This window comes from Entelurus aequoreus, linkage group LG24, assembly GCF_033978785.1.
Source record: "Entelurus aequoreus isolate RoL-2023_Sb linkage group LG24, RoL_Eaeq_v1.1, whole genome shotgun sequence".
NCBI classification, from domain to species: Eukaryota; Metazoa; Chordata; class Actinopteri; order Syngnathiformes; family Syngnathidae; genus Entelurus; species Entelurus aequoreus.
In genome coordinates, this window is record NC_084754.1 from 27,184,149 (window position 1) to 27,205,899 (window position 21,751).

General features: G+C 40.2%; 1 protein-coding gene across 3 annotated transcripts in view; it reads left to right on the plus strand.

Moving 5' to 3' along the window:
• The first annotated feature begins 372 nt into the window (after nt 1-372).
• hipk3a (homeodomain interacting protein kinase 3a) overlaps nt 373-21,751 on the plus strand; it is a 66,049-nt gene continuing 44,670 nt past the window's right edge. For all 3 annotated transcript variants that reach the window (XM_062036216.1, XM_062036218.1, XM_062036217.1), the window contains exon 1: nt 373-742. In XM_062036216.1, the coding sequence (XP_061892200.1) occupies nt 718-742 (25 nt within the window). In that variant the 5' untranslated portion in view covers nt 373-717. The remainder of the gene's footprint in view (nt 743-21,751) is intronic.

Consider the following 21,751-nt stretch of genomic DNA (forward strand, 5'->3'; position numbering starts at 1 on the left):
TATCATGTTGTATGACTCAAACATTTAATGTCATGAAATATTTTGCTATGATCTTCTGGCGAAATAGTTGAACAAGCTATGCGTCGTTGCCTTTATGCGTCACACGCACGTTTATTATAATATATGTATTTATATACCGCCTTAGTGGTAAACTACGGTGGCCGATTAGGGAAAAGGCGTCGCATTAATATCCAAACACAGACACAAAAACGGACGCTGTTTAGTAACTGAATAGTGTTGTATAACCGCTTCCATCTCAGCATTTTACACAGCAAAGTCGACAAAGAATATGACATAGGTATGAAGTCATCATATATGTTTTTGGACAGTTGTCACCGCTTGACATTTCTGGCCACGCCCCTCCTCCCCCCTCCCCTACCCAACATTCCACACATGAGGCGAAGCAACAGCTAGCAACAGCAGCTACACGTCCGTCAAGTCACCAGGCGTGCAAAAGTTTACCAACGCCGATTCTTCGCCTTGAGCACAACCGAAGACAACATTTGACAACACTGAGGACTCCCGGAAAACGAAGAACCCCGGCATGGCGCTCTTAACTGCTAGTTATCCGTGTTATTTTGGAGCTGCAAATGTGTAAAAAAAAAAAAAAAGTGAGTCGTACTCCTCGACGTGGGAACAAGATGGCAGCAGTAGCGGCAGCGGCATCAACGCAAGGTTCGACGGCGGCGTGTCTCCTCGCCGCTGGCCTCTTCACTAATGTGCTCCACGGTTCTTACTGAAGGTATGGCTACCGAGCGACCACCATTTTACGTTGTTTGTTATTTGCGGTTGTGTCGCGCCGAAATGAGTCGGACTTCGCCCACTGGCTTGTTTGCTAACACAAGCTAGCCAACTTTGACGTGGTCACCAACAGTACTAACTATCATTACTCCGGGTTCATTTTGGTACATTTTTAATTTTAGGAATGTATAATTGACTTGAACTACTACACTGTAACCTGACTGTAATAATTAGGTTACTATTATGCAACACTAACCGCACACGTAACACTTAGCTACTGAATTAAAGGAATCAATTATAAACGACTCATTTAAACTCTTGAATTCGAGCAGACTGTCACCTAATGACAAAACGAGTTTCAACAGGTGTTCGGATTGTTGTTGCCCTTCCCCCAAACGTTTAAACATCCCCTCCTCCCATATGGTGTCTGTGTCCAAGATTGATCAAGTAACAAACTGCACGTACAGCTGGCATTCTTTGACAAGTGTTCCCCCACCCCACATACATACCTAGGGGACTTGGATATCAATTACAAGCCTGGATCTGGTCTCCAAACAGAGGGAGTGTCGTGCTAATAAAGCCTCTTTAGTAGAGAAGTTAAGTTAAAGCATACTTGCCAACCCTCCCGATTTTCCCAGGAGATTCCCAAATTTCAGTGCCCCTCCTGAAAATTTCCCGGGGCAACCATTCTCCCGATTTCCACCCGGACAACAATATTGTGGGCATGCCTTAAAGGCCTACTGAAACCCACTACTACCGACCACGCAGTCTGATAGTTTATATATCAATGATGAAATCTTAACATTCCAACACATGCCAATACGGCTGGGTTAACTTATAAAGTGCAATTTTAAATTTCCCGCTAAACTTCCGGTTGAAAACGCCTATGTATGATGACGTATGCGCGTGACGTCAATCGTTGAAACGGAAGTATTCGGACGCCATTGAATCCAATACATAAAGCTCTGTTTTCATCTCAAAATTCCACAGTATTCTGGACATCTGTGTTGGTGAATCTCTTGCAATTTGTTTAATGAACAATGAAGACTGCAAAGAAGAAAGTTGTAGGTGGGATCGGTGTATTAGCGGCTGGCTGCAGCAACACAAGCAGGAGGACTTTGACTTGGATAGCAGATGCGCTATCCGACCCTAGCCGCCGACCGCATCGGTGATCGGGTGAAGTCCTTCGTCGCACCGTCGATCGCTGGAACGCAGATGAGGGCTGGCTGGTGTAGGTGGATAGCAATGTTTTTAGCATAGCTCTGTGAGGTCCCGTTGCTAAGGTAGCTCCAATGGCGTCGTTAGCAACAGCATTGTTAACCTTCGCCAGGCTGGAAAACATTAACCGTGTATTTACAAGTCCATGGTTTAATAGTATTGTTGATTTTCTGTCTATCCTTCCAGTCAGGGGTTAATTTGTTTTGTTTCTATATGCAGTTAAGCCCGATGCTATCACGTTAGCTCCGTAGCCAAAGTGTTTCGCCAATGTATTGTCGTGGAGATAAAAGTCACTGTGAATGTCCATTTCGCGTTCTCGACTCATTTTCAAGAGGATATAGTATCCGAGGTGGTTTAAAATACAAATCCGTGATCCACAATAGAAAAAGGAGAGAGTGTGGAATCCAATGAGCCAGCTTGTACCTAAGTTACGGTCAGAGCGAAAAAAGATGCGTCCTGCACTGCACTCTAGTCCTTCACTCTCACGTTCCTCATCCACGAATCTTTCATCCTCACTCAAATTAATAGGGTAATTAGGGTTGGGTATCGTTTGAATTCGAACGATTCCGATTCTTTGTTTCGATTCAGATTCTTTTAAGAGGCAGGGTAAAAAAAAAAGTAGGATATTTTAAATGAGCTAGCTAACCTACAGTCTTTCTGAATTAAATAGTCTGACATTCTCCATCAAATTTTAATTCTATTAACTTTTTATGAACTTTACTATAAATTCCTCACAGGGCTGTTTTCAACTAGAATATACATATCAAATCTATGAACTTGAATATAAATATTATAAATTATGAATACATTTTCCCAGGGGTACATTTTCCTCAAGAGAGTTTTATTTTTGAAAACCTCATGAAAACACATTTACACACAAGTGTATGATGCTGCAGGAAACCTCATGAAAACACATTTACACACACAAGTGTATGATGCTGCAGGTACTTAAAAATGTTAGCGTGCTCCCACTGATGGGCTAACCTGGTGCAGAAAAGCAAATAAACAATAAGAAACAACTTGCAAAACCCAGTCCAGATTAGCAGCAGGTACAGTGTGAAATCAGTGACAGTTTTTGTTTAGGAAAATGACCATATCCGCCTTCTCAGGCAGGATGCGTGAGCGTTCTGGACAGATAGTGTCTCCTGCTGTGGAAAATACACGTTCGCTGGGTGTGGAAGAAGCTTGAACGCATAAATAGGAGAAAGCGAGATATGACAGCAAAGGATAAGTCTTTTGTTGGTTCCACCGGACCACCACCATGCAGCAGGGTCGTCAGACATAAGTATCGGTGGAACGTCCTGGTACATCTGCAGCTCTCTCTCCACTCGTTTCTTGATGGACATGGAGCTCTGTTATTTCGCGGTTATTTCATTTTTTTTTGTAAAGTAAAGCCACACTTTCGACCGCCGACGCCCGCTATCCAAGCTTGAGCTTGACTGACTCGCTCGGCTATGCTAACACTTCCGGCGGTGGGCGCTTCTTCGTTGGTGTTCAGCATCTTCTTCCGGTTCGGCGGACATATTTTTTTCCGGTCGGCGGACTGGTATCGAAAATAGGAATCAAAATTTAAACTTTTGAACGATTCCGGGAGAATCGGAAAGTTAGTCCCGGTTCCAATCGATACTCGATACCCAACCCTAGGGGTAATCGTCGCTTTCTCGGTCCGAATCGCTCTCGCTGCATTGAAAACAATGGGGAAATGTGAGGAGCCTTTCAACTTTTGACGTCACGCTACTTCCGGTACAGGCAAGGCTTTTTTTATCAGGGACCAAAAGTTGCGAACTTTATCGTCGATGTTCTCTACTAAATCCTTTCAGCAAAAATATGGCACTATCGCGAAATGATCAAGTATGACACATGGAATGGATCTGCTATCCCCGTTTAAATAAAAAAAAAATTCATTTCAGTAGGCCTTTAAAGGCACTGCCTTTAGCGTCCTCTCTCACCTGAAAAGGAGACTATATGTCTCCGTTATCCATAAGTTTATCTATAACCCATAAAGTAGGCAGACACGGAGCTATTTCTCAGCGTGTGTTTATTCCAGCCGGCACGTTAATACACTGACACACAACATCCGGATTCCCATCATGCATTGCTTCAAAACTACGGCGAGTAGTAATGTCCAAAAACATAACAGAGACGAAGCAGAAGAACGAAGAAGAGACGTGGCGATGACGAGTAAGAAGTACGCTTGCAAGTTCCAAAATGATTGGAAAAAATAATTTCAGTTCATCCAGGACAGCTCGAAGAGAAAGGGGTATGCTGCTTGCAAATTTTGTAGATCAGACTTCTCCATTGAACACGGTGGCCGAACGGATATACTCATTCATGAACGGATTATTTATATATATATATATATATATATATATATATATATATATATATATATATATATATATATATATATATATATATATATATATATATATATATATATATATATATATATAAATAAAAAAATACATACACCCCCCGCTGGTTGGTGAGGGGAGCGGTGGCCGTGCCCGGGAATCATTTTTGGTGATTTAACCCCCAATTCCAACCCTTGATGCTGAGTGCCAAGCAGGCAGTGCCCATTTGTATAGTCTTTGGTAGAGATGGCCGATAAATGCTTTAAAATGTAATATCGGAAATTATCAGTATCGGTTTCAACCTCCCGATATTCCCGGGAGACTCCCGAATTTCAGTGCCCCTCCAGGGGCAACCATTCTCCTGAATTTCTCCCGATTTCCACCCGGAAAACTTTATTGGGGGCGTGCCTTAAAAGCACTGCCTTTAGTGTCCTCTACAACCTGTCGCCAAGTCCGCTTTTCCTCCATAAAAACAGCGTGCCGGCCCAGTCACATAATATATGCAGCTTCTACACACACATGAGTGAATGCAAGGCATACTTGATCTACAGCCATACAGGTCACACTGAGGGTGCCCATATAAACAACTTTTTAACACTGTTACAAATATGCGCCACACTATGAACCCACACCAAACAAGAATGACACACATTTCGGGAGAACATCCGCACCTTACCACAACATAAACACAACAGAACAAATACCCAGAACCCCTTGCAGCACTAACTCTTCCGGGACGCTACAATATACACCCCCCGCTACCACCAAACCCCGCCCCCATATTAATCAATTCATGGTAAAGTTACATTGTTTAATGCATCCAGCGGGGCATCACAACAAAATTAGGCATAATGTGTTGATTCCACGACTGTATATATCGGTATCGGTTGGTACCGGAATCGGTAATTAAGAGTTGGACAATATCGGAATATCAGATATCGGTAAAAAAGCCATTATCGGACATCTCTAGTCTTTGGTATGACTAGGCCGTGGTTTGAACTCACAACCTACCGTTCTCAGGGCGGACACTCTAACCACTAGGCCTCTTTGGTAGAGAAGCTGTGGTAGGCCATGTCCACACGAACACAGAGTTTCAAAAACACATATTTGGGGTTAAAACAATCTCCATCCACACAAGTGTCGTTTAAGTGTAGTTTCAAAACTGTCTTGTCTACACACAAACGCATACACCTGCTGTCTGGCACATTTTGTCCAATCAGAAGCCTGTAAAAAGCAGCAATATCTGACTTGGTGGCATTACACCTCTATTATGTTTATTTTGATCGACTTTAGATGTACAATGACATGCACGTTATCTTTAAAACCTGCCTGCACGTGCACACAGAATCCTGGGAACATTACTAAAGAGCGAATTCACGCCTGTGCTGCTAATACCTAACCTGACTCTCGCCAGGTCCTTGTAGTTCGCTGAGCTCCACACAAGGGTCTGGGCTCAAAGGCATTGCAAACCTTTTCAAGGTAGCAAAAAATAATGAACCAATCAGGATCGGCGGGCTGGATTTCATAGACGTGACGTAGCGCCAAAGCGACTGTTTGATTCAAACAACAATGGCAGCACGCAGCACTCGCTGCGTCGTGTGCTGACATTGATTCTGCTATTGTAACTGTTTAGTCGAATCTATCGAATATTACTTATTTTCAAAGATGAACAGAGCGGTTTTGAAGGCATTTATTGGTGGCAGGGATGTTTTGGCTCTTCTTCCGACCAGGTTTGGATTTCCCAGCGTCGCTCTAATCAATGTCATGGGTTGATTTGGATGTGAGTGGTTGAAGTAGCACGTCATTCAAGATAGCGGACAAGTGGTTTATCCAATCACATACAATGTTTGTTTTTTACAAGGACCCGCCTTCTGAAATACATCTCCTATTGAGAACTCCCAGATCCTTGTGTGGAGCTCAGCGAACTACAAGGATCTGGCGAGAGTCAGGTTAGCTAAAACCCAACACTCATAGAATTACAACGTGTTCAGCAACATGGTGGCATATTACATGTTCAGTGAAGTGTACATTATTTCTAAAATCAGCGCACACTAACGAAACCCTTTTGTATGTTTAAGTGCCCATATAAAGTGTGCGGACGTGCGTGTACCGCTGCAAAACTCTTGTGGAATTATAAAGCATTTAATCATGGATATAGTGATGGTACTTGTGTAATGAAGTGTATATTGTCTTTAACATCAGCACACACTACAAGGAGGACCCAATTTTGTTTTTAGTTGCTTGGTCGCGCCCGGCTCCATCTACAATAATGGACGCAAGACACGTAAGTTAACTTCATGATTTGTCGGTAAATAAGGACTAAAAACATAAAATAATGTTGCACCTTTCTTATGACACAGAAAAAAAAGTCTTGCTTGTCAAAATTGTTCCATCAATTGGAGGTTCGACAGCGATCATATCCAAAACAGCTGACTGTCATTAGCGCTGGCAGGAGTGTCGCAAAGCCCATTTTGATGTCTTTTTTTATTAATGTTGAGTGAAAAGAGCAGCATGTTTACATTCAAACATACAGTAAGTCATCTTATAGTGTGTTTAAAGGCATCAAGGCAGTGTTGTTGAGCTTGGAAATGACAGCGCACAACCGTGACGTCATCACAACTCTCCGTTTGTGCCGTGTACATGCATACGCTTAGTGGAGAGTTTTGGAACTCTACACTTTGGCCAGCGTTTGTAAAAGTCTGCGTTTTTAAAGACAAAAGTATGCGTCTGCGTGTGGACAAGAGGCCTAAACGCAGAGATGAGTATGTGTTTATTAAGTATCTGTGTTCGTAAAACGTAAGCCGGTTCACCGAAAACGACTTTTGTTGACACAGCCTTACATGCACACATTACTAGGATCCCTGCCATCATTTACTCTCTCCATCGATCAGTCCCTCCAGTTTTCTCTCTTGAATTAGGGCTGCACGGTTTTGAGAAAAAACCTGATTGCGTTTTTTCTCTCCAAAATTACGATTGCGATTTGATTTGCAATTTTTATATCATACATGTAATGCATAAAACTGCGAAAATAACGAGTGAAGGAAGACTTGTTACTTTTAGACTGTCAATCAACATATTCTTGTCTCAAGGTGCCACACATTAAAGTAATATGCAATAATTCACTTTAAAACATATTTGGCTTTAAGCAGACAGATTCAGAGCTTTTGTCTACATTGTGCTCTTACACTGAAAAAAATAACAAAAACTATGCAGTGATTACAATGTAATGCAAGACGAACAAACGCAAGGCTCAACAATTCTCATTTGTGAACATGTCTGTCACTCAAATGCTGGTGACGGCAGAGAAAAAATACAACAAAATAGGGCTGGGCGATTTATCGAATATACTCGATATATTGCGGGTTTGTCTCTGTGCGATATAGAAAATGACTATATTGTGAGTATTCGAGTATACGTTCTCACGCAGTTGCTTTTAGCTGCGGGCATTACATTACAGGCTCTTACTCTTTCCTGTCTCTCCTTACAGAGACATAAAACAAGCGCACCTTCTTATATACGTCACATACTGTCGTGCATGCAGTACCTGTCTCGTGGAGCAGACAGGTAGCGGCATGGTTAACGTTAGCTGTGGTGCTAGCGGAGCGGTGCGAGTGGTAGTACGAGAGAGGGAAGGTGCGAATCTGGTAACAAATGAAGGAAGAATAATTAATTCCCAAGAAAAACAGCATCCATCGTCTGGTGGTGTTTTGGCTTCAAGCGGGAAGATGTTGAACAAACAGCAGTAATATGTCAAGCATGTGGCAGAAGCGTTGCTACAAAAAGTAGCAGCTTTACTAATGTAGCATCATTTGAAAAGTCACCCGCTAGAGAATGAAGAGTGCTTGAAACTCCGCATGTCAACATCTCCGTTCGGTGCCACACCAACAAAATGCCCAAGCAACCATTTCCACATCAACACCGTATGAAACGAATGGTAGAGCGTCTCACCCTATCTCTAAGGGAGAGCCCCGCCACCCGGCGGAGGAAACTCGTTTTGGCCGCTTGTACCCGTGATCTTGTCCTTTCGGTCATAACCCAAAGCTCATGACCATAGGTGAGGATGGGAACGTAGATCGACCGGTAAATTGAGAGCTTTGCCTTACGGCTCAGCTCATTCTTCACCACAATGGATCGATACAGTGTCCGCATTACTGAAGACGCCGCACCGATCCGCCTGTCAACCTCACGATCCACTCTTCCCTCACTCGTGAACAAGACTCCGAGGTACTTGAACTCCTCCACTTGGGGCAGGGTCTCCTCCGCAACCTGGAGATGGCACTCCACCCTTTTCCGGGCGAGAACCATGGACTCGGACTTGGAGGTGCTGATTCTCATCCCAGTCGCTTCATACTCAGCTGCGAACCGATCCAGTGAGAGCTGAAGATCCTGGCCAGATGAAGCCATCAGGACCACATCATCTGCAAAAAGCAGAGACCTAATCCTGCAGCCACCAAACCAGATCCCCTCAACGCCTTGACTGCGCCTAGAAATTCTGTCCATAAAAGTTATGAACAGAATCGGTGACAAATAAATACAGTTTTGGTAAATTGACTTAGTTGTGATTTCCCTCTCTGCATGAAAGTTTAAAATGAGCATATATTAATGCAGTATGAACAAGAATGTTTTAATGTAGACACACAGTATCATCATACTGGTGTGATTATATGTATCAAGTGTTCATTCAAGGCTAAGGCAAAATATTGAGATATATATCGTGTATCGTGACATGGCCTAAAAATATCGAGATATTAATAAAGGGCTCATCGCCGAGCCCTACAACAAAATACACCACCCTCTTGCAGTTATTTATCACACCATTTAAAACCTCAACGTTGATTCGATGTCAATTAATCCTGCAGCCCGACTTTGAATGCACTAGTTCTAAGTTGATGTGCGCAGGGGTGTACGGTGCGACAAATTTACTGGCAAATGCGACTAAAAATACACTGTGCGACTTGAAAAAAACAAAACAGTTGCACATGTGCTAATAGGGATTTCAACACTTTCATCTAATTTTGGTCCGAAAAGAAATCCATCTAGATTTGATCAAACTTCAGTAAAATGTTTGCCCACCGGTATAACATGTTTGAAATGCACTTATAACCGGCATTACCAAATTGACGTAGAAGTGATCACTCAGTGCGCGCTGAAAGCTGTGTGTGACGTTGTGTCCCTTCGTCCTGCGCCATGCACAGAAGTGAGCCCCGCTCCACCTAGTTGACACACTCCGACTGACTCATCCTTCCCAACACGGAAGAAAGATCTTAGTTGGAGAAATCGGTCAGTAAAAATCTTTTTTTTCACCACCTTTAAAACTTGACACAAACTGCACTGCTAAGTCACTATTAAGGTCGGAGGGAACATTTATCAACAAATTAATGATAGAAGTGACAAACTAGCCTTTCAAATAATACCCCGTTTGTTGACAGGAACATACAGCCATGAAAGCACATTCAATCTATTTATTAAGCAGGGGTAACAAACCAGTGAAAGATTCAAAAGAGCTGCCGTCAGAGCCGACAAACTACCGCTGCTAGCCTGCTCAGCTAACACAACAGCTCAAACTCAGACTCCCTGACGTCACACTAGGGTTGGGTATCGAGTATCGATTGGAACCGGGACTAACTTTCCGATTCTCCCGGAATCGTTCAAAAGTTTAAATTTCGATTCCTATTTTCGATAACAGTCCGCCGACCGGAAAAAAATATGTCCGCCGAACCGGAAGAAGAAGACGCTGAACACCAACGAAGAAGCGCCCACCGCCGGAAGTGTTAGCATAGCCGAGCGAGTCAGTCAAGCTCAAGCATGGATAGCGGGCGTCGGCGGTCGAAAGTGTGGCTTTACTTTACAAAAAAAAATGAAATAACCGCGAAATAACAGAGCTCCATGTCCATCAAGAAACGAGTGGAGAGAGAGCTGCAGATGTACCAGGACGTTCCACCGATACTTATGTCTGACGACCCTGCTGCATGGTGGTGGTCCGGTGGAACCAACAAAAGACTTATCCTTTGCTGTCATATCTCGCTTTCTCCTATTTATGCGTTCAAGCTTCTTCCACACCCAGCGAACGTGTATTTTCCACAGCAGGAGACACTATCTGTCCAGAACGCTCACGCATCCTGCCTGAGAAGGCGGATATGGTCATTTTCCTAAACAAAAACTGTCTCTGATTTCACACTGTACCTGCTGCTAATCTGGACTAGGTTTTGCAAGTTGTTTCTTATTGTTCATTTGCTTTTCTGCACCAGGTTAGCCCATCAGTGGGAGCACGGTAACATTTTTAAGTACCTGCAGCATCATACACTTGTGTGTGTAAATGTGTTTTCATGAGGTTTCCTGCAGCATCATACACTTGTGTGTAAATGTGTTTTCATGAGGTTTTCAAAAATAAAACTCTCTTGAGGAAAGTGTACCCCTGGGAAAATGTATTCATAATTTATAATATTTATATTCAAGTTCATAGATTTGATATTTATATTCTAGTTGAAAACAGCCCTGTGAGGAATTTATAGTAAAGTTCATAAAAAGTTAATAGAATTAAAATTTGATGGAGAATGTCAGACTATTTAATTCAGAAAGACTGTAGGTTAGCTAGCTCATTTAAAATATCCTAAACTTTTTTTTGACCCTGCCTCTTAAAAGAATCGGAATCGAGAATCGCAAGGAATCGGAATCGAAACAAAGAATCGGAATCTGAATTGGAATCGTTCTAATTCAAACGATACCCAACCCTACGTCACACGTCACGAGGCAACAGGCACCGCCTTTTAAAATGCACTAACACAGACGCACACACTAACTTATCTCAACTGCATTATGCCAGATATTTGAAGTTTTTTTTTTTAAGTAACTCAATAATTACTTTCCCTAGTAAGTAATTACATTTATTAAAGAGTAATTTGTTAGTAATTCAATTACTTTTTTGGTAAAGTAACAAGTAACCATAATTAATGACTTTTTAAAAGTAATTTTTAGAACGTAGCCTGTTCCACAGCATCATGGAGCATTTGGTAGGTTGGTGTTCTTGGCTAAAATCTTTGTGTATGTGTTTTTGTTAGTTTAAGAATTGAGCCTAGCTAAATGTTTTTTAAGAAGATTGGACATTACATTTAACTTTTCTTATATTATTTTCAAGACTTAAAAAAAAAAGTTTTATAAATATCAAAACACCTCTTTAAGTTGGGATTCTATTATACAAAACCCAGTTTTCTTACTTGTTGGTATCTGTTGGTGTATTTGGGATCCACATCAGTCTCAAAAATTTAAAAACAAGGCGTGGTGGAAATATTTGGTTATGTGACGTTAACGAATATTTCCATTAATGGTTTAGTTCATGGGCAAGCTATATCGGGATATGAGTTTTGATACTTATCGCCCAGCCCTACACTCGCGTTAGCTACTGTGCTCTGTGTGTTTAGCGTTGCAGTAGGCCTTATGATGGCATTGTGTTTATATGTATGAATGCACATCTGTATGTTGTTTGAGTGTTAATAATGAAATTGTGATATTTAAGACATTCCATATTGCTACCAATTTTTTTTTTTTTGAGCGACATTATTTTTTTCATTGAGTGTCACCAGTGCTACTAGTGAAAAAGATGAGCGTACAGACCTGGTGCGCCTTTCTTATGTCAGGTGATTTTGGTCATTTAGGCTTGTTAAGCTGTGTGGGTTTCTCAACAAGCAAGAGGGATACTATATGCTAGTGGGAGCCAACTAGTCAAATGGATAAGACCACTTTTTACAGCACTTTGTTGTAGTATATACGGTTTAAATGTGTGTATACAGTCAAATCTGAACACGCTACAATTCTACCTGGGGTTAAAGGAACTTTGGTGTCTTATTACAACATCTTTTATTTTTAGTGTGAACCTATAAAAGGGCACGTATGTGTCAGAAAACAATTTTCAGCTATGGTGCAACATTTGATAACTAAACAACATTTCACTGCTAGAATATAAATTTGACTATACAAAGGGCTCCACTGTTCTCTTTAGCCAAAAGGTAAAGGCTGGCATTGTTGCTCTCCAAGCCAGTTCCAGTCTTGTGTAACATTGCTGCGGTTTGTAACAAAACACCGTTGCATACTATTCCAATGCTGCTGCTTGACAAGTGGTTTTAATTTTAGATCAGATGCAAGACCAGTGTAAAGCAAATTTAAAATTAGACCTCCAGAATTGCAACAGCAAAACCCATATGTCCAGGTTACAGATTGTTTTACTGACGTCTTGAATGGTCTTTAATTATGTTAGTTTGAAGCAAAGTCCTGTTTCAATCAAGGGAGTCACTAATTTTTTTTTAATCACCCAAGTCTATTAAGGTTTAATTTGTTAGAAGTCACTGCAAGTCATGCTTCATGATGTACTGTTTCTCTGTATCCTGCTTGCGTTGCGGTTCTACTTGTGTGAAATTGATCCACTAGATTACAACAGGGTTCCCTCGTCTCCTATTACAGTACACTAGTTCCCCTTTCACATAAGTGTGGCATGTTGGTTCTCGTATATAGTGCAGTGGCCGTCTTTAGGAAAAATCTAAGAAAAAATACTTTTTCAAGTTTTCAGTTCTTATGGACTAATTTCAGGAAATATCTGTGTCCATAGGAAAACACTTAAACAATGTAGTTCAAGAACCAGCCTGTATGCAGCCCTGTAATTCTTACCACAGAAGAAGAGGAGCATATTTTATGTACAAACTCCCAAGCAGACAAGTGTCAGCTAGGGCTGGGTGATTATATGATCGTGATCGTTGATCGCGATTAATTTGAGTTCAATTAGGGTGATCAGCTGTTTGCAAATTTCCTCGATCAAACATGCCAGAAACATTCTGTTACAAGTTACCGCTGTAGTAAGCTGTAGAGAAGCAACGATGCTTGGTATAATCCTGCGCAGAACAATCCACCTTTATTGGCTGTGATCCTTTGTGTGTCTGTGAATGTGTGTGAGTTTGTGTACGTTTGCGTGTTTGTGTGAAAATGTGTGTGCGCGTGACCATCCGGTTCCACCGTTGCAAAAGTCAGTCTCGTCACGTCGTAAATAATGTTCAAAGGCGTCGTGCCTCTTCCCCTTACATAGCTGGAAGTGCAGCCCAGAAGAACAAAATAAAGAAATATGACTAACACTAGCATAGAAGTTGAAACAACATTTAAAAAGTAGCAGCGACTATAGTGACACACTTTACTTTCAACATCTGCTTGACGGCACCAATAATGATGCCCTGAATGCGGACTTACAGGCACTGAGAACGTATATGTTACTGTATTGTTCCGAACTGGGAGAATCAACACACCCACTAATTTAATCAGACAAATGGTAAATGGTAAATGGGTTATACTTGTATAGCGCTTTTCTACCTTCAAGGTACTCAAAGCGCTTTGACACTATTTCCACATTCACCCATTCACACACCCATTCACACACTGATGGCGGGAGCTGCCATGCAAGGCCCTAACCACGACTCATCAGGAGCAAGGATGAAGTGTCTTGCAATGTGAGTCACCACTGGTGAGAAGCACTGATAAGTAATTAAAGAATACAAATAATTTACCATTTGAAAGTGTTGTTTAGTGAACGTTAACTTGAAATAAAAGTTTAATAGTAGTCACTACACCACTGATACATTGTTTACTGCAGAATATTTGTGATGACAAGCAAAAAAAAAAAAACTTTGAGGGGAAAAAAAGTTGTTCCCTTTACCCCCACGAGAACTACAGAAATAGAAGCCAAACCGTGGCTCTAAAACCAGGTACAGACTGTAGCGTGGGTTACCTGTATTGTTGCACGTCTGGTAAACACCGTTATATATTTGAACAAAATGACAGTTGTTAGCATATATTGCCTCAATCAAAGTGGAAGTGTCTGTTACAAGATACTGCATTAGTTAACAGTAGGATGAGCAATTACATCCTCAAGTATATTTGATTACGATGCCACAAGCTTAGCACATCGATCTTTGGGCAGTTTCATCCATTCCTCTTTTCAGCACCTCTCAAGCTCCATCAGGTTGGATGCGAAGCGTTGGTTTTTGTCCAAGATTCCTTTGCACAATGCTGCATTCATTTTAAGACTTGAGGCTGTAATTGCTACCAAAGGTTCATCAACAAAGTATTGATCAAAAGCTGACATTTGGGATCACCCTAAGTCCTGAAAATTTGAAATCAAACCATGGAGGAATTGTGGAGATATCTTGCCTTCTACTCTTTCAAATTTTCTTGTAATCAGACAATATTTTTGGTATATTTAGATGGAATCTTTACCTGACATGTTTCGACTGTCATCTGCAGTCTTCTTCAAAAGTGTCACCTGACCACTGACCCTTCACATTTGTTTTGCGCTGCTGCTCAAGTTGGGCTTTCTCTACTCAAAAGCCACCTAATATTTGCACATTTAGGGGACATACAGTATTAAAGGGAAACTGCACTTTTTTTTGGAATGTTGCGTATCGTTCACAATGCTTATGAGAGACAAGAACACGTATGTCTTTTTTTTCTCTTGGTTTTAAAGTAAATGCTTGGAAGATGTGGCTAATGGGAGTCACCGTTGTAGTAATCAGACAATATTTTCGGTATATTTAGATGGAATCTTTACCTGACATGTTTCGACTGTCATCTGCAGTCTTCTTCAGAAGGGTCACCTGACCAATGACCCTTCTAAATATACCAAAAATATTGTCTGATTACAAGAAAATTTGAAAGAGTATATGAATAAGAAGACATAATGAACCTTTTTGAGCGGCTTGCCTTAAAAACAAGCTTTTTAGAATTTGCTGTAACATCACATGTTGTAACATTTTCCAACATGTGATGTCAGCTAGGGATGGGAATTAATAAGATTTTAACGATTCAGATTCCACTTTCGTTTCTGCTTAACGGTTCAGTTTTTTATCTATTCTCCTATCGATTCTCATTTGGATAAAAGGATAGCAAACAAGTTGATTACCATTACCTTGTTTAGAAAAAAATGGAGTATACAAACACCACAATGAGGTTTTAAAAGACCCACAGCCTTAATGGGTTGCCAGAATTAAAAATATTTTTTTTTTTACATTTTATTGAATACAACTTTGTGACTTTGTGTGTTTTAAAAACTCAGTTTGTTAAAATAGTGTTTTAAAATTCATTGCAGAAAAATTCACTGCATAAATATTCGTTGCTACTAAACTCAAGACCCACTTCTGGTAAATTAAGACTGAAGGAATCGATCCTGTTTCAAAACCAGCCAATGAGGTGTCAAATTTGCAGTCATGTAACACAGGTCTTACAAAGAGGCAGGTCGTGCAGCACTAAATGCTGCTGGCCATGTAATCCGCTGTATGTGCTTGGATCCTTTTTTATGAACACTTTAAACCAGGCAAGCCGATTAGGTCGATTGCAAACTACCGGTCAATCGCAGAGGGGGGTGTCGGCCAACCGCCAGGCAATATATAATAGAGTAAAAATGATCTATCATCACGTCACTTTTGTCACTTGATTAAAATACACAGCAAGCGAGGATCTTGTGAGATGACCGGTGGCTGCTCCGAGCTCAGTATGAAGAAAAGAACGACCAGCAGGAACGTGTGGAACATTTTATTTCAACACTCTTTCTCCAAACACCTGTCGTCAAAAGTGTCAAGACCGACCGCACAGTTTTGTCTTACAATAAAAGTGCTGCTCCATCCTGCCAGCATGAACAAAAGTGTCTCAGAAAACTAGCGCATACAAGCTAGCAAGCGAAGGAGTTAGTCTCCAGTGTATTTCTTTCAAAGGGTATAAAAACAAGTATGGAAGCTGGACAAATAAGAAGGCAAAAACCAATCACCTTCATGTGATATTGGAAAGAGTGCACTTTTTTTTTCGAACGTAAATTGGAAGTTGTGGAACTTATCAGCATTACTACTGTGAGTCCAATCAATGCAAGTTATCCCGTATGTCACTCAAAAGTCTAAATTTGAACTATTGGAATATGTTCTATAGTACTTTGGAATAGGGCTGGGCAATAGGGACCAAAACTGATATCCCAGTATTTTTAGGCCGAATGGCGATATACGGTATATACCGGTACCAGTATCTTAAACAAAACGTGCAAAGTGCTTAAAGGGTAACTGCACTTTTTCTGTCCCTAGATGTCCCCAACCAAAAGCGAGCTGCAGCACATGTGTTTTGCGCTGCTGCTCAAGTTGGGCTTTCTCTACTCAAAAGCCACCTAATATTTGCACATTTTGGGGACATACAGTGTTAAAGGGAAACTGCACTTTTTTTTGGAATGTTGCCTATCGTTCACAATGCTTATGAGAGACAAGAACACGTATGTCTTTTTTTTTTTGGTTTTAAAGTAAATGCTTGGAAGATGTGGATAATGGGAGTCACCGCTGTAGCCTACAAAACACTCTAAAACAACTTCAAAACCTTCCAACGTTTTATATACACACTGCAAATGTGTGTATGTGTATATATATGTATGTATGTATGTATGTGTGTATATATATATATGTATGTATATATATATATGTATGTGTGTATGTATGTATATATATATATATATATATATATATATATATATATATATATATATATATATATATATATATATATATATATATATATATATATATATATATATATATATGTGTATGTGTATGTGTATATGTATATATGTATATATATATGTATGTATGTATAATAATAATACCTGGGATTTATATAGCGCTTTTCTAAGTACCCAAAGTCGCTTTACATGTTAAAATGTATGTATGTATGTATATATGTATGTATATAATGTCATACCAAACATGTTCATAACAATATGTAATATTTACTGTATTTTGGTCGATTTAATCATTGCCAGAACTAATTCCTCGGCGCATTGATTTCCATTTCCATAGCAGCGCACTTCCAACTTTTAGTTACAACTGTGTCCTACTTCCGGCAACAAAGGCGTGTGTGATTTCTAATCATGGCGACTATTTTTGGACAAATGAGGACTCACAACTTTATATTTTAGAATTTTAGTATATCGAGGGTGAACTGCTGCTTCTACGAGTGAGCACAAAGACAGAGAGACGTTGGAGCAGACGGAAGCCGAAAGAGTGAGGCGAAGTGACTCAAAGCTGCAAAATGTTGAATTTGAAACCATGCTGTTTCGACATAAATGGAGTGCTTCCCCAAAGAAAACCGGAAAAATCCTCCCCGGCCTGCTGGACTTTGACAAACAACTGTCCATCGAGTGAGTCACACTTTATGTTGATCATGATACACGCAGCACGTCGTGCGTTTATCATGTCAGACATCATATGCTGTCTGGCTAGCTGTGTCAAAACAAAACATAAAATGTGGGCGAATACTTTACAGATACTGTATTATGATTGAATGTTTTTCAGTCAGTAGAGACTGTTGTCCTATCACAGTGTTGTGCATTATGAACTCAAAACAGGTTTCGTGTTGTCGTAGAATCTAGCTTATCTCTCGCCGTAGTTAGCTTTTATGGCCAATACCGTGACACGCCGATGTGTTACTACGCTAAAAAAAAAAGAGTTCCTCTGTGTTCGCGCTTACAATACCAATGCTGCTACAGTTTGGTTATCATACAGGTTATGGAATGTAAATTAAGGATTGACGGTTTTTGCATGTATTTTTAAAGTGTTTTAGAGGCAGCATCGATTGCTCTCATTAGCTGCATTGCTAGCCACCAAAAACAAGTCGATTGTTAGAATGCAAAAAAAAACCGGAAAAACTTTGGTCTTCTTGTCTCTCATAATTGTGAATGATAGGCAAAATTCCAAAAAAAGTGCTGTTCCCCTCTAAAGTTACCTTCCTGTCGCAGCCATGCTGGCTATGCTCCAGACCTGGGGTCACCAACGCGGTGCCCGTGGGCACCAAGTAGCCCGTGAGGACCAGATGAGTAGCCTGCTGGCCTGTTCTAAAAATAGCTCAAATAGCAGCACTTACCAGTGAGCTGCCTCTATTTTTTAAATTTTATTTATTTACTAGCAAGCTGGTCTCAGTTTGCTCGACATTTTTAATTCTAAGAGAGACAAAACTCAAATAGAATTTGAAAATCCAAGAAAATATTTTAAAGGTTTGGTCTTCACTAACTGACAAAGAAACAGATAACAGATTTGGTGTCCAGTTCAAAGTGGGACACGATTTATTTAAAAAATTGAGAGTTGACTTTTGTATTTTACATGAGTTATTATTTGTACAAACATGGTGCAAAGTAATTCATGATTTGTTAAAAAATGTTAGTGGCTAGCTAGTTAGCTAGTGATTTCACAAGACTGTCTTAGAAGTGATCATTTGAAAATGTTCAATTTGAAAAATGTGCACTTAGAGAAAATATAAAAATAAAGTGTTGCATATTGATATTTATCTGTTTCTATATATATTTATTGTGAGAAATCATTAAAATGATCAGTGTTTCCACAAAGATAAATATAATTAATTATTAATAATAACATAGAGTTAAAGGTAAATTGAGCAAATTGGCTTTTTCTGGCAATTTATTTAAGTGTGTATTAAACTGGTAGCCCTTCGCATTAATCAGTACCCAATAAGTAGCTCTTGGTTTCAAAAAGGTTGGTGACCCCTGCTCCAGACCATCGTGTGCGTCTTGTTTACATCATAACATCCGGTTTCGGCAAAGTTGTTTTCTTTGATAGTCTTTTTCCGACAGCCAAATTTTTGCTGCGTTACTAATGAATAATATGCAAATAATAGGCTTTATATATCCATTCCTACTGTAACGACCTGCTGATGTTAATGTTTTATGTTTGTGTGGTTTTGTTTTGATAATTTTCCTATGATTGCAAACGCCGTCTGTACCTGAAAGTGGATTGGCCGTGAATGAGGAAGTGTTGTGTGCCCGGGGAAGCATGACAATGAAAGTGTTTCCACGGCAGGTAAAATCTCTTGGAACTTGGCCAGTTGTTAGCATAAGATTGGCAATTAAAGTTAAAAATCGCATCTGACTTTTGACTTCTTCTAGAGGTTACAATACATTATTACTTTATATATACTTTAATTTGTTTCCACATAAAAAAACTTATTTTCAAGTTGTGGCGGCTATGATTTTGCCATGGTGCTGCGCCACTATCAGTTACATTAAGGAGAAACCCTTTTTATTATGCTGAGGTCTGTTGGGCGGTTTGCCAACTCTGCAAGACCCGTTTCACGTGACTTCAAACCTGACACCTCATTGGTTCATTCTAAGACTGGAATAAATTTACCGCTAGTGATATATAAATATTTTTTCTTTTACACACTGAATTTTAAAACACATTTTTTTAACGGAATTTTTAAACAACAATTTTGCTTACACTGATTGATTTAATTTGTCGGCATAATTTGAGGAAAAAAATTCAGTTCACAAAATTCAAACACAAAAAAATTGTTGGATACATTCAGTGTCCAAAAAACATTTTGTAATAAAGCCCTGTAAAACATCCAAAAAATGCCAATAATACTCTATTTACACGTTGTGATTTCATATTAACAAAATGTTAGTGATATTGTTATTATAAGTGCAAATGCAGAGAAACTACTTTTAGCGGTGCGGTGTAGTACAAAGCCATTAACCGATAAAGTGGCTCAACTTTGACATTCAACTTAGACCTGGAGATCGTGAGAAAGACATTAAAAGGTTGTGGATTGTCATTTGTCCCATAGTAGTCGTTATTGTCTCTCATGAAGTCTGGCATATTTAGTAGTACCGTATTTTTCGGACTATAAGTCGCAGTTTTTTTCATAGTTTGGCCGGGGGTGCGACTTATACTCAGGAGCGACTTATGTGTGAAATTATTAACACATTACCGTAAAATATCAAATAAAATTATTTAGCTCATTCACGTAAGAGACTAGACCAGGGGTCGGCAACCTTTACCACTCAAAGAGCCATTTTGGCAAGTTTCACAAATTAAAGAAAGTAATGGGAGCCACAAAAATTTTAAAAATTTAAAATGAAAAACACCGCATACAAAGCTTAAATGCTTTGTGCTATGTTAACCAGGGGTCTCCGACACACGCACTTTAATGTGGAAATTTGATGTTAGTGCAGCCCGCGAGTTTTGAATGAATAGCGCTTGATAGCGTCATACTTGCCAACCCTCCCATTTTTCCCGGGAGACTCCCGAATATCAGAGCGTGATGACACTGTATTTGGCGCCCTCTACAGTCTGCCCTAACAGTGTACCTGCTCGACCACACGTAGAATGCAATTTCAGCTTGCTCACGTAAGTGACAGCAAGGCGTACTACCTCAGCAGCCACACATCTTACACTGACGGTACCAATACCCAGAATCCCATGCAGCCCTAACTCTTCCGCTCAACCAACGCACGGAGAGGGGGGGGGTGGGGGGGGGTTGATGTGTGGGGGGATTTGGTGGTAGCGGGGGTGTATAATGTAGACCGGAAGAGTTAGGGCTGCATGGGATTCTGGGTAATGGTTGTGTTGTGTTTATGTTGTGTTACGGTGGGATGTTCTCCAGAAATGTGTTTTTCATTCTTTTTTGGTGTGGGTTCACAGTGTGGCGCATATTTGTAACGTAACAATGTTAAAGTTGTTTGATACGGCTACCGTCAGTGTAAGCTGTGTGGCTGATGAGTAAGTATGCTTTGCTGTCTCCTGTGTGTGCAAGTAATAACAACATGTGGCTGGACTGGCACGCTGTATGTAAATGCTATAGAGGACAATTACTGCAGTGCAATTAGGGCACGCCCTTTATTTAGTAATTAGAGTGTAAATAGGATTATTTTTTCCCTGGGAGTAATCTATGAGAGACACTGAGATCCATAAGTCTCCTGGGAAAATCGGGGGGTCGGCATGTATGTAGCTGAGCCGCATCAGAGTGGTCAAGGAGCCGCATGCGGCTCCGGAGCCGCGGGTTGCCGACCCCTGGACTAGACGTATAAGATTTCATGGGATTTAGCGATTAGGAGTGACAGATTGTTTGGTAAACGTATAGCATGTTCTATATGTTATAGTTATTTGAATGACTCTTAGCATAATATGTTACGTTAACATACCAGGCATGTTCTCATTTGGTTATTTATGCGTCATATAACGTACACTTATTCAGCCTGTTGTTCACTATTCTTTATTTATTTTAAATTGTCTTTCAAATGTCTATTCTTGGTGTTGGATTTTATCAAATAAATTTCCCCAAAAAATGCGACTTATACTCCAGTGCGACTTATATGTTTTTTCCCTTCTTTATTATGCATTTTCGGCCGGTGCGACTTATACTCCGGAGCGACTTATACTCCGAAAAATACGGTAGTGGTTATTGTTGAAGCAAATAGCAACAATGTGATGCGTCTGAAATTAATGTTCTGCAGTATGCTTAAAATTACAAAAGTAGGTAAACATTGTTATAATTCAATGTGCCTGTCACTATATTAAATATATACTTTAAGTATAAAAAACGTTGATGGAGGTTTTCGGAGGGAGGGTTTTAGAGCGCTTTATAGG